A 14,832-nucleotide genomic window follows, 5' to 3' on the forward strand; every position below is an offset into this window, starting at 1 on the left:
ATTTGCTTAATTTAATTAAACTGTTATGATCATTTTGTACCACTTTCTTTTTCTCTTACAAGTGTCTAGACATACAAAAAATTCTAAAAAGAAGTTGATAAAAATATGACAAAAGCTGAGGATCACTGTATATATTTCCAGTATGTTAATATACATTGGACAGCATTTCATTTTTGAGAGCTGAGACACATTTTTACATGACTAATTTTCTTGGTTTTCAATTCACCCTCCCTCACACCCTTTTTTTTTTTTTTTTTTTGTTTATATCAGAGTTCCTTGGCTTTCAGTGAAAATGGAGCAATTTGTAGGATGCTGAGGTCACTTTCTGGATGGTTTCAGTACTCTCAGCTTCTRCTTCAAGCAGTGGCGGTTGGGTTATTTGTTTGCAAGGAAAGGATGCAACCTGGGAAAATAACTCTGTTAGAGATGGATGGTTACATAGGGTGCTTGTGTTCTTTAAAAAGAATATGATATGCRTAACATCCAGTATCAATAACAGCAGAAATAGAACCAATCACAGAACAGGCAGTAATCTGTCTATACAAGTTGACAGAGTTTATTTTCTTCTAATTAGCCTGCTCCCCACAAAAAAAAAACCAAAACCAAAACCAAAACCAAAACAAAACAAAAAAAAAACAACCAAAAAACCCCCCCAAAAAACCCCAACAAATGCAAGAATCTAGATTAATAGGAGAATTTGAATGGTCAGTTGTTGTGATTATTTTAAAAATGGAAATATCTAATCTCTTTGTAAAGCTTGGGTTGAACCCCATTTTATTACTTTTTCAAATGAAATACAAGTTAAGAAGCAATTCATTGAGGCTCTGTGAGAGAATCCTTTTTGACTGGAATTGGCACACTTTTTCACAGTCACATAATACCCCGAAGTACATAACATTTGAATACTTTCTGTGGCAGAGCAGCTTGTAGTGGATAAAAACTGAGGCACATTCACACAAAGTACCCTTACATGCTGACAGGTGTTGCAGTAATTTCTACTGGGAACCTGGAATTCACCACAGGAAAGCCTGTGAGTATACCCAAATCCATGACATGCAGGTTTGTTTTCCAGTTGGCTAAAAACCCAAAGAGGAGGGAACTGTATATCAAATCTGCTTTAGCATTTACCCTAGCTAGTGCAGAGGCTGAAAGACTGCATCTATTTCTCAGACTCTATTTTTAGCAGCCAGCTGAGCAGATATTCTTAATTTTCTTCCTAGTTTTCATGAGGATTTTTGAATAGGATTGCACCCACCCTGCCCCAAATATTTTAATTATCTACAGTTTTGACATTTAAATTGTTGAAATTAAGTTGATGGTTGTGTATGGGAAAGTAGACATAGAATATATAGAATGTACACATCAAAAATGTGTAAATATAGCTCCATTTATTGAAAAATATATAAAAATAATGGATGGAGTTTATGTATACACAGCTTGCATTTGATACATGACAATTTCTGCAGTTTTTATATTTTGTGTGGAGTTATTTACCAATGCTTAGTTATAGTGTCAGATAAAAATATGTTCTTTAAAACAAGTATAGAATGTGTAAGTAGTTTTCCTGTAATATTAAAGCAAAGTAAGTATAGTGAAGTGCAAACTAATTACAATTTTATTGAGAAACGCAGGCAGTTTGCAAACGCTCTGACTTGAAATTCTCAAAAGAAACTTTGCTATTCTTTCCTTGCGCAGACTTAGTAATATTAACAACATTACATATATAATACTTAAAAGTACAGTAGAATTTTGTTTGTTATTGGAGCTGTCATTTAGATTTTCCCCCAAGCTATAATTTCTTGTGTTCTCCAGCAGTGCAAAAGAAACTAATCTTAAGCATGTTTTAAGGGGATTAATTAAGAATCAGTTTGTATGGCAATATATTATGCAGATGAAGATACTTGATGTRTGCCCACCATTATTCACAGGCAGTGTAATTGTACTTTGAGGGGCCTTAAAAGTTGACATAACCTAGAGTAGCCCTGAATCTGCTCTAAATTCAGACACCAAGCAAGCTGATTTACAGGAGTCACTGGTGCTCTGTACATAACACTTCTAGGCACAGATGAGTTTCTGGACACAATCCTGGGCCATGTGCTTTGGGATGACCCTGCTTGAGCAGGGAGGTTGGACCAGGTGCCCCACTGTGGTCCCTTCCAACCTGACTGATTCTGTGACTCTTTGAGCTGTAGAATTTTGAATTTCTCAAGGATTTTGCTTGACTGTTACAAACTGTATTGCAGAAATTTTGGGAATGGTGATGATGTTGTAGATGTACAATATATATTACTTTATAAACTAGTCTATTTCTTTTTGCATGAAAATTAATTTTAAATCTACTGCTAAAATTTCAGCAGTAGAATATGTTCTGATCAAATTCCTAAATGTTGGCATTAATGAAACAGCTTTTGTATATGAAGTTGAAAATTAAGTATTACTGTTTTTTGATCAATCTTATATAGGAATAGATATTAGGAACAGAAACTTAAAAAATTAAGGCAGTTAGTAGAAAAAAAACATATTCTATTGACTTTTATAGATCTTAAATCATTTATTCATGCACTGAAAAAATCAGATGCAGAACTGTTAAACTCCAAGATGATTCCACATATCTACTGCATGACATGAAGTTCACATCTATAAAAAGAGGGACATTCAACTGTCTTTCTACCTTCATTTGGAAGGAAATGGGTAATGTTTAACAAAACCCAATGTTTACCGAAGACCGGTTTTAGTGCCTTCAGTTACTATAATGTTAAGAATTTGTGTTATGGTGCATTTGAGTATTTATGTGTTTATGCTTTATTTTTTTATTTCATTGCACTTTGAAATAAATATATTGAAGTTCTGGGGTAAAAAAAAAAAAAAAAAACCAAACACCAAAACAAAACACACAGAGAATTTTATGGTAGCTTTATTCTTGGGAAAGAACACATCACATAGTTAGGGATACCACACATTCTTTATTCTTCAAACTATTGCTATATTTTTTTGCTTCTGCTGCCACTTTTCTCAGCTAAAACTCTCACAAACTCTGCTAAATCCACCAATATACAAGTTTAATCAAGCTGCAATTTTTGTCAAAGAACTATTTATTGAATAAATACTCTGCTTTGGTTTCAAGTTATAAGCATTTCTTAACAGGATGTTCTCCCTGAATTTGTAAATATTACAAGTCCTTTCGTGCACTTGCCTTACATTTGCTGAGGAAAATGAACCATTTGAGAGAAAAAGAAGCTCTCCATTTTAATTCCCTAAAAAAAAGGTCTGGTTTTGCTCAGATCATATCAATTTTATGTCCTTTTTGTCGTGCCTGCTCAACCACTAATTTGTGCAGTTCTAAATGAAATAATTTGATTTCGTTTCACTGCTGGGGCAGAATTGCTCAGAGCAGTTTGAGTCTGAGATCACTGCTCCCTAGTTTAAATTGATCTCTGAGCCCGAGATGTAGAGTGAAAATGGAAACATAGTTTCTGTTAACATTTCTCACTAGATTTGAGTCTGACATCCCATTGTTGCCAAAGTCAACAAAAAATCATTTTAAACCTTGTGAGGTAACTGACACAATCTGCTTTTTCTACTTTGGATTTTGCCCTGTTCTTTCTTCAAGCTCTGTGTTTTGAGTTGGGCTGTGCTCTAATATAGCTTTCTGTGGCACTAGAATATATTTGCCCTCTGCTTCTCCACATGTGCTGTTGTCCCAGCCAGCATCACCAGTTTTATTCCTGTTTTTAAAATCCGTGAATCAGTGGAGCTCCTGCTTAAAGCAGTAATTGCTGCCTATGTTTGAAAGTAGAGCCCAAAAAAGGCCTCTGCTTATCTTTTCTAAAGTGATCATGTCTAAATCTGCTACCTCTTCCTGATTCTGGTCTTCCCAGGGATGTCAGTTTATCCCTGGCATTTCAGGAGTTGTCTTGACAACAATTGCCAATCTGTTTGTGTGTTGCATAGAGAGGACACTGCAAAGTCACAGAGACCAAAATTAATGATAAAATAATTATTCAGAATTCTGTTTGCACTTGTCCTTATATTAAAAACTGTGCACTGTGTTTCATAAATGGAGTGCTAGAAATTGTGTGTTTAGAATACATAGGATAGTGGAGTAGGGTTTTTTTTCCACTCTCATTACTTTACTGCAGCTACTTCTCAAAAAATCCCAATATCCTTTCCATTCCTTGCCTAAAACACAAGATCATAATATGCAAAACCATTTTGCCTATGAAAAGAGGAAAACGCACTTCAAGTGCACCAACATCAAATAATTTTTCGGATGACTGYAAATGAATGTGGGAATAAGAGCATCTGTTGCTTTAAGCTGAGTGGGCATTGTGTTAATGGATAACGAAGTGGTATGCTGACCAGAGAAATCAAATTTAGAAAAGATTTGGATGAACAGAACCTCATGTTTCAAGACAAGGGGCCTCTTGTAAACTTAAAAAAACATTGGAAGTAAAAGTATAAGCTGAGAATATATGGCAAGGAAATAAAGTCCAAAACCACAAAAATAATATCTGCATTTTTTAGATCCCCAAAGATGAGCAGAAAAATGAAACAGGAGTGCCAATATTTATTTTTTAAAACAAAAGTCCTAAAAAAGATTTTTAAAACTGATATGAATTGAGAAATTATAATGGTACATAATACTCAACTCATCCTGCAGAGCATATTGAGCTCATTACAAGAGCTACTTGGAGGAAACCTTTTATGGGTTACAAATAAAGAAACATTTTGCACAGAAGCATGTTATAAAGAAGAGAAAAAGAGACATTAATGTAAAGAGAAAGTGAGAACATTTTACTAGACAAAAATGTGCAAAGAAAAACAGGATAGCATAGAATTTTGGTGAGATTTTAAAAGTATTTAATGTGATTATGGCCAAGAATTTGTCCAGTGATTATGGCCAATGTAATTGAGGCCAAGAAGATGTTCTCAAAGTGGTCTAAATGTATTAAAAAAGTATTAATAAGTCAATGAAACACTAGGACATTAAATAAATTGGAATTGCCCTTCCTGCCTGTTTACATTCTTAGTTTTCCATTCTAGAAAAGCAAAATACAAGGTGTTTCATATTTGAACGCATCTGATTTTGAATTTTCTTAATAAATGTAACTTCTTTTTACATTTTTAAATCTTGACATGATATATAATTTGTTACAGTGTATACTTTTTTTTCCTGCTAAATCTGAAAGTTGATCATACTCAATACTTCATTAACATTTTGACATTATGAAATACATACTCAATATGGCATTTCATAAACCCTAGGAGTGTGATTCCATGCCATCAATGTCTGTCATTTCAATCTGTATTAAGAGTACATGAATCAACCATGCAGCCTGCCATGTACTTTTAGTGAACTCTGTATTGTTAGATTATTCTGGAGAAAAAAGTTTGCTGTGCATTCATAGGAGCCATTTCTCTTTACGTATGAGGACCTGCATTCAGAATTTAATATTTTCCTTGCAGGAAATTGCAATGCTAGACAACTCTTGAAAAAAGGGAAATCCAAATCCCTGACAGCAGAGAATGATTTTGAATAATCAATTTAATGCATTTCTAACCTCTAAAAGCATACAATGATGCCAAACTATTTTCTAAATGCCTCTTGTGTACGTGGGCCAGRTGCACAACCACACTTTTGTGGCTGGCTCTAGATGGCACTCTGATRAAATCACTGCACACTGTGATTTGTTTTTGTGAAGTCCTCCATGTTTTCTCCTCCATGGGGCATGTTCAGCAAAGAGCAATAGGGCTTGTGAACGGGCTAGAGAATATGTCTTGTGAGAAACAGTTGAGGGAGCTGGGGGTGTTCAGCCTGGAGGAAAGGAGGCTCAGGGGGAGCCTCATTGCTCTCTACAACTCTCAGTAGGGAGGGTGTAGTGAAATGTGGGCTGATCTCTTCCACCATGCTTGCTGTAAGAGGAGCAGAGGAAATGGCCTTAAGCTGAGACAGGGGAGATTCAGATTAGATATTAGGAAAAACTTTATGTTTTTTTCAACATTTGTCAAAGAAAGCCACAAAAAGATCGACAAATATATTGCACATTAATGGATCATATGCATCTTGCCCTAGATACAAACAAAGCTTGAAAATTGTTACAAGTATCAATCAATATTTTAATTGAGCAATCAAGTTGGAATTAATATATCCTGAATAAGTAATCTAGTTTCAAAAGACAAATTATGAATTTCCACTGAAAACAGTGAATTCAATTCACTTACATAGGCATTAATGAATCACTCCATAGAGATATTTTTATAAAAGGAAATATGTAACAATTCTTTGCAACAGACTGCAGAAGTGACCCTTCTTACTGTAAAGGTAGCAACGGAGAATAGATAGGATTGTACAGGCTGCTTCCCTTGATTTCTTTATAGCACCTAGTTTTGTGATTACTCAGTTCCAGAAACAATAATGAAAATAAAAGGGCCAGAATACCCTTTTGCATGCTGTTTTTGGTGCTGTGAGATACTAAAAAATTATACAAAGCAGCAAAAAGAAGTCACAGTAGTTAAGTATTGCTTCTGTGGAGATAATCTACCAGGGATTCTAGCAAAATGAACATTGACTCTTAACTGAAAAGAAAAAAAAAATCTTGATTACATAAGAAATAAAAATAAAATAATGGATCCTTCATATTTGATCCGAGTAGGAAAGCATTTCACTAATGGTTCTGCTTCTCTTCTCTAGAGCTTTCCATCTGCATTCCATGCTGCTTTATTCACCTAATCAAAATAAGTGTCACCAAAACATGTTTTTGAGTATTACAGAATCCTGAGTTTTAGAAATTTCTCATTCCCTTGCTAGATGGGGGCTTCATCTTGCTGCAGTGAATTCTAGCAAACTGATACCTTTAAAGCACACACGTATTCCTCAGTGAAAGGGTTTTACAAGGAGAAATGAACTTTAAACCAAAGAGCTGCAGCTGATATTAAAATTGAAAGTGTGCTCAGTTCAACTGTAGATATTCACTATTTGTTTTTTATTTCAATAAAAACARCCTATCTGAGATATATCTAGAATTCTGTGCTTAGTCATGAATTTTAAGCTATTAAAACATGCTTAGACAGGAATTCTTCATTAGTATTTTTTGGAGAAAAACTCATACAACTATCAAAATAAGGAGTACTGGCTTTAAGTATAAATGAAGTGTTGGAACACGTGGAAATTTTGCCCTCAGATACCTCAGATAATTAGGTAACATAATTTCAGTGAAGTGATTATTTCCATGTTTTTATGAATAGTGAAATATAAAATACATGCAGTCTGTTAAAAAAAAAAAAAATAGAAATTAGCCAGGACTTCATTCATGTCCTATGAGAAAGTGAAAAGCTAAAAAACATTCTGGAAGGCAAAAAAGAGTGTATAAACCTTTTAAAGGTTTCAAATTCAGAAAAATAAAATTCTTTAATTTGGCTGTTACAACAACAAGAATGAATCCTGCAACCATGTCAGTAATATCTGCTGTAAATTGTAGGTATCTAATAATGGGAGGTTTAATGCATCACATGAAAATGGCGTAAGATGAATATGATGGAGGATGGCAAAAATGGGCAGTACAGAAAAGTTACAACAGAAATGTTATAACAGAAATACTGAAATAATGTACAACAGAAATACTGAAATAATTCAGATGATTTGATAATGGCATAATAATCTGATATTTTTAGGACTTATAGACAGTTAAGAAGAATGTAATTGGGGACATTAATTGCATTATATACGCCTTCCTTTCCTCCRATTTCCTGTTCCATTCTACTGTTCTACTGGAGTGCCATCATAAGTCATTCATTTCATAGTGGGCTGAATGTACATCTGTGTAGCTGCAATTGCTTTATACTTAATTAAAAAAGAGGAGGAAGTAAAAGGCAGTCAGTGTATGATCGGTATATGGTGAGTTTTTAGTGTTGATCTATAATAACTAAGCTGTGGTATATATCAAGAAATCATAAATGTATCACTGTGAATCATCTAAAATGTTACTATATGGGATATAGTTATTATTAAACATTTATTTTCCCAAAAGAGTAGCTAAAAAAAAAATTGATACAAAAAGTGATTTCCTGAAGCATGATGCCCTTCTTGAGGAATTGATTCTTTGGCAAATTTGCTGTCTGCTGTAGATCTGGTTACAGCTASATACATTTCAAACTTCTCCCTCCAAGAGACTGTGCTCAGATTTTAGCTTTTTAAACATGAGTGCTTTCCTCTGTATTTCCTCTCTTTATCTTAAAAACCTGTGTACTTACAAAAATTATGTATCAGATAGCAGCAGAATGCATTCAAAGGAGAGTGCTTAAATCTTCACMGTCATTGTTCTTATCAACTGAATTTCACATACAATGATACCAGTGGTATCCTAGCATCTGACCTCAATGAAAGAAAAGCAAGGCAAATTTAGTTTATTTGACTTATCAAAGAGAAGGCTAAGCAGTAACTGGATCCAGTGTGTAATTACCAACACAAGGAAACGTTACCTGATACTAGAAAGGTCCCAGAAAAAGGTGTTACAAGATCTCTCAGAGTTCAAAGTAAAAAGAAGATACAGATTTTTAACCATTGCAAGAATTTAGCATATCCGGTGGCATTCCACAGCTGATCTGTGACTGAGTGGAGGGAGCATCTGGTGTCTTGCATGTGTCTGGGTGACCTCCAAAGAATCAAGCTCCTTGCCTTCTTCCAAGCAGTGTTTAACTAGTGTGGAGAGCTGAGGTAAATGAAACAGTGTCATCAGCCACAATGTTGATCTAAGTTCTGCCTGTAACTTATTCTGGTGTGAGCAGCACTGTGTTCCTCTGATCATTTCTATCAGGGACAGAACCAACATTTGAACACTTTACCATGTGCTGAAGAACTTTTGTGTTGCTGTTATTACCGTCTGTTCTTTCTGAAATAAAGTTATCATGGCTATGAGGAAAAGGTTGCATACCAAGTGCACAAACTGAAGTTAGCTTTTTCATATATGGAGACATGATACTAATTTGTAGCTGGATCAGTGAAAAGATTGAAGAAATACAAATTCCATTTCCTCAAGCATGAAGGACCRCAGTGGCATGTGGTCCCCCTAACATTTTCCTGTTCAGAAGTTGGGGGAGGTCATGATTACAAAAGGTAAAGACCTCAAATAAGTGAGTAAAGCACTGCAAGCTGCTGTATGACAGTTTTTGTGTACCTAATGGATTACAGAGAAATTTAGCTTCTCCAGTCCAAAACCTTCTTTTTGCATTGCTTTTTAGGGAAGGTAAAGTACATTTCTTTGTTTCACTGAGGCTGCAATGCTCTTAATGGCTGCAGCTCAGCAAAGGCACAGTCTAGAGAGTGTGGGGAATGCAGATGGGTGTGGAGAAGATCCCCATTCCAAACAACTGACTCTTCCTGGGAGTGTCATGGCAGAGGCCACCTGAGCAGAGGTGCAGGGTGGAAGGGAGCCTGCCAGATGATGGAAAGGATTGGAAAAAATTGTTCTACAGTGCATGATACAGATGACATAAGTTAATAAAGGTGACATCTAATTAAATTGTGTCTTTGTGTCTTTTTTGGTCTATTTTTTTAACATCCAGAACACTGAAAGAAAAATGAAAAAGATTATTTTGATATTAATATCTAATTATATTAATGCACCCAACTGAGAAAATGTAAATCGGGAAAAGTAATGCTAATTTTTAACTGTTTTATTTTAAAATATTTACACATTAATTTTAAAATGCAAAATTACAAATTGCTGTATTTTGTTGATGGTTTGGGATGTTTGACATACCTATCTTTAGAAAAATTATTAAGGTGAATACAGGTTTGCTAGTTTTTCTATTTATTAATGGAATGGGGGGGCTTGTAATTTATAACCCTGATGTGGATGTGAATAGCAAGTTATATTATTTTGGTTGTATATTGCACAAAGCAGCCTCAGAAGTAAATCTGGTGTATGATACATAACTGACAACTGTGTCATGCACACTGTTAGAAGAAGATACAGCTAAACATAATTGCAAATACGGCTGTTTCTCTGTGCTTGCTTGTAAACTTTGGGATTTTGGTGTTTTTGAGGAAATTAAGTTGRTGTGACACATGACAAATAGAAGTATCAGGTTACAGTAATTACTGATACTTTTCTTAAAAACATTCAAGTTCATTTTAAGTCATAATTTTTAAGTGCTAAAGAGACATAATTAACTTAACTGATGGGTGAAATTTCCATGTTCTTAGATTGTATTGAAAAATTCCTGCTAATAATTGTCACCCTGACTTTCTTTAAAGGTCCTTGCCTATACTGAAGGCCTTCATGGAAAATGGATGTTCAGTGAGATTCGAGCTGTTTTTTCAAGACGTTATCTTCTCCAGAACACAGCTTTGGAAGTGTTTATGGCAAACAGAAGTAGGTCATAGCTAATATTTGTTGCATACAATTGTGCTAGCAGTTATTTTGTATTTATTTATTCATCTTACAAATTAAAACTCTGTGCTTCCTTTGACAAAATGCTTATGTCTGTTCTATAGTTGTTGCTCTTTTACCTATTCAGTGCAAATTGTATTAAAATCAATCTTATAAATCAATCTCACTGCTTTCTGTGCAGGAGTGAGATTTGTTAATGAAACCAGATCATTGTGATTGGTAAATTCTTCAAATGTTGGATAGGAAATTTGTTTTTTCTATTGTCTGACCCTTCTTCTCAACTGGTCTATAAATATTTTAATGAAATATATTAAAGGATATTTCCTTTTCTAATTATAAAATGAATTAAACTAAAAAAGTATCAGATCAATAAATGGATCTACTCAGTTTTCTGTATGTGCTGCTCTGAATCACAGTACAGTGGCTGGTGAAATGGATACATCGTCTTTTACCCTGAAGAATGCTGGTGTGAGCTTTTATTTCAGCTGGAGAAGGAATTAAAGAATTCCTTATTCCTGGGTGTTTTAACACTCCAGTTAGAAGACCGAATGCCATGCCATGCTACTGAACAGCTTCCCTGCCTGATAAGAGATTATATGGGCTAATAGTAAGCTGTGATTCTTCTGAAGTAAAAACCACTCAGATCTTCTGCAAAATGGGAGAGTTAAGGCCAAAACGTTAACCAGCTAATTGTACTTAGGTATGACGAATGTCAGGAATTTCTGTTGTACCTTGGATCCCCAGGAGGAAAAAGTGGAAATTACTTCTCTCCCCAAATAAAAAACAGAGCACTCAAAAAATATATGCAGGTGAATAACAGACTTCTGCAAGTGTTTTACTGGTACATATTTTCCTTTCTTTATTTAGCTTCTGTTATGTTTAATTTTCCCGACCAAGCAACAGTGAAAAAAGTTGTGTACAGCTTACCACGTGTTGGAGTAGGAACCAGCTATGGTTTGCCACAAGCAAGGTAATTCAATTAAAATAGTTTTTATATTTTGTGTTTATTATATTCAAGCAGTTGATATTTTTTTAAATGTCAGTACTAGAGCATTATTCCTGTCATGAAATTCTAGATTTTCTTTTTTAAGGTTAGTCTGACAAACATTTCCCTTTACTTACTATGTGGCCTGTTAGTATATGGAATAAGAATATAAATATTGTAAATTAGATTGTGAGGTCTTTTTCTTTTCCATTACAGCAAATAAGCACCTTCCAGTGAAAAAAACTTACACCTTATCTCTTAAAAGTCTGGTTTCCAATCAGTTTTTATAAGTGCATAGATGAATGTTCATCCTTGCTGTGATTGTTATGCAGGATGTGGAACTGAACTGGACTAGGTTTTGTGTTTGCTGAGTGTAAATTATTTTTTCTATATGAGTGCATGCAGATTTTTTTTCATTTTCTATCAGTGCAGTGTCTATTTTGAAATTTMAAAATTTCTTCCATACATTAGTATAATGCATTATTCTTCTTCTCTTTACAAAATTAAGCAGGATATATATTTTTGAAAGAATTACTAAGGTTCAGTTTTAGATATTTTCGTATACGATAAAAAACTTAGAATTTTTATTTTCTCATCATCTTCAACATGAAGTCAGCCTATGGGCAGAAATAAGGCTGGAAATTGTCAGTTCCTWTATGATAAAAGTATTCCTATTTCAGGTATAGGTGAAGCAATTTTCATGTGTACTTCACTGAGTTGGAGGGGGGACATTTTTTTGGTTCGAGATTAACTTCTGGTCAAAATGAGACAAAAATAAAGAAGGGAATGAGGAAACAGCATGACATTAACAAAATATGGTGCTTTGTGCTCAGACCTGCATTTGGCTTGATATGGCCAAAAGCCAATGGCTTAATCTTCAGTATAGTGTCTGGGATGTATCTTTCTTTCTTTAAGTCATTTCCTACAAACTAAAACTTCACATTGTCCTTGTTTTATCCTGGTGAAAAATGTGGAAATACTCTGAAGTGTCAAAGCATTTGTAGAATTGGAGAACTGTTTCATTCCCAGATGAATATCATTCCCTGTCATGAACCTGAGAGTCTCATGATATCTAAGGCTTGATCTCCTGAATGTGCTGAAGTCTTCAGGCAAACTGCCAACTTTCTCAAGTTTTCATTGAGATCAAGGCAAAGTTCAGGCATTTGTTTGTAAGGCGCATCTTGTTAATATTTGCATTGTTCTATATACTAAAGTTAAAGGAAATGCTGTCTCCAAATGGAAAGTAACAGTATTCTTTCCTGAAATAGAAATGGCCAGCACAAACAAATTGCAAATTTCTCAATCAGAATTTCATATCTACAGTGACAATTTTACTTTTGAAGTTCATATCCTTTGTGCATTATTCAGTGAATAATTGTCTGAAAAAGTTTGTTGACATATAATTATTTAGAAAAGTTTCAGCTTCAATATAATATGCAGTTATTTCCATATCTTTTTGATTAAAGTTCAATTTGAATAGTAAATAGGCTTGCTAGCCTTCAGAATATATCTGGCATATGGTAGTGAAGTTATTTTTCTTTCTTTTCTTTTGTGTAATGATGGTATGATTTAGGCACAATAAAGACTCTGTAATCATGGGGTTTTTTTCTTTTTTTTTTGCCTGTCTACATTTCCTTATTGTCTTCAGTACGTTTGCAGGGGAGTAACTGAGGGGAAATGTGGTTCTATAACTGCTCAGTAGTTAATCTTTTGTTGATGTTAGAATATAATTTTCCTTCCTATGAATATAAGAATTCCTTGCCTCTGGAATGCTAATTTTTTAAAATTATGCTTATTTGTATAAGTAACATAAGAAGAAATTACGTTGAGTAACCAGATGGATCCGCTATACTGAGCAAAACATTATCCATTTTTTTATCATCACAATTTTCCAGATTAAGCTGTACCTTAAAATATTTTAACAAAAGCAGATCTTTCTATTTGTTTTGCTAAAGTTCCCTAGTTTTATTTACACAACTTATATTTCCTCTCTGATACTACTCTGATAAACTTATAATCTAGAGTTGATTACAGTATCATAAAGACTCACATTCATGATGGAAACATTCCAAAGAACTAAACTACTTATAACACAGTACATGACTTCCAAGTGTATGTCTGTTTTCATGGTGAAATTCTGCAATTAATGAAGGTGCAAGGAAGTAGAAGTAAATAGAAATATTTATGATCTAGTGGTACAAAGGATTAGAAGCAGGTGAAACATTATGACTTCCCAAGACTTTACAGACTGCTGTTCTGTCTTCAGTTTGCCTTTACTGTCTTTCCCAACATGCTTTCTAATGCTTTGATTCAACAAAGAGATCAAGCCTATGCTTAATGTTGCAAAGAAGTAATTAGATCCTTAAAATCAGTCACATGTTGAAGAGTTCAGTCTGTTGGTAATCAAATTAGCCTGTCTTTGATAAATGCATTTTCACTGTTCCTGAAACATGTTGCGTTGATTGTGGTTTACTTATGACCTTGCCAAAYGATGCAACAGGGCAGAGAGTGCTGTCTCTTTTAACTTCTACAGATCCATGTGATTCTACATAGGTAGAGTAATATCCACATTTTTAGCATGGTATTATCAGACTACTTTTGATGAGTCTAACACCTCAGGTGTAATTTACTGATGTCTTTTTTTTGAGGTTTTTATTAAGGCTTTTAACATGACAGCACAGAAACCAACTGTGAGCTGCCTGATGGTTTTGTAAGCGTATAGAGATCAAAGAAGATACTGTGTCTTTGGTAAAAGACACAGTATCTTCACCACTAAACATGCTAAYGCCTTCCACTGAAATTCTGCAGGCTATTAATCACTAGAGAAAAGAGTGGCTCCAGTTAATGAAACTAAGAAATTCAAATGATGGAGTTTTTCTGAAAAAAATGTATTKTGGCTGTTACAGTAATAATATTTAATATCAGCTCAGTGCAGTATCTTGGTGATGGATTTCCAGATCTCAATACAGCTGGTTGCAGAGGTTGAATTTTGTGAACAAAGAGAGGTAGAAAAACTAAGTTTTGATACCATCTAAATATAAACCCGTTTTTAGAACTCCAATTAAAAGTGAATAATGATGAGATTTTTGTCAGAAGTCAGTGACTTTCCTTTTTTTCTCCCTCTGAACAAGAGCAACTCAATTCAAAATATCATGCAAGATACTTAAATATTCTTTGTATGAGATTGTGTTGTAGCTAAGTAAATGAAAATTGACTCTGAAAGGGGGTGTGCCATATTCCGCAAATGGGATAAAGAACATCCCTTGCTTCACCAAAATGGCATGAAGTGTTTTCTAAATACCTTTAAATGTAAAAAACTTGAAAAATTGTATCATTCTGTTGTACATCAGACTTTTCYCCCGTACCCATTTTGAGTAGATATTTCATGGTTCTCTAGAAGCAAGGGAGCACATTCATTTGTGCTTCTTCATATTGGTGATGGCCTATTGAAGAAAG

General features: G+C 34.3%; 1 protein-coding gene across 1 annotated transcript in view; it reads left to right on the forward strand.

The window, feature by feature from the left end:
* The window catches only part of LOC130580465 (neurobeachin-like), a 251,330-nt gene that overhangs the window by 137,674 nt on the left and 98,824 nt on the right, over positions 1-14,832 (forward strand). The window contains exons 8-9 of the mRNA XM_057377984.1: positions 10,256-10,373; positions 11,259-11,361. Of these exons, the coding sequence (XP_057233967.1) occupies positions 10,256-10,373; positions 11,259-11,361 (221 nt within the window). The remainder of the gene's footprint in view (positions 1-10,255; positions 10,374-11,258; positions 11,362-14,832) is intronic.

The sequence above is a fragment of the Malurus melanocephalus genome, unplaced genomic scaffold (assembly GCF_030028575.1).
Source record: "Malurus melanocephalus ecotype Western Australia unplaced genomic scaffold, MMel_1.1 scaffold_336, whole genome shotgun sequence".
NCBI classification, from domain to species: Eukaryota; Metazoa; Chordata; class Aves; order Passeriformes; family Maluridae; genus Malurus; species Malurus melanocephalus.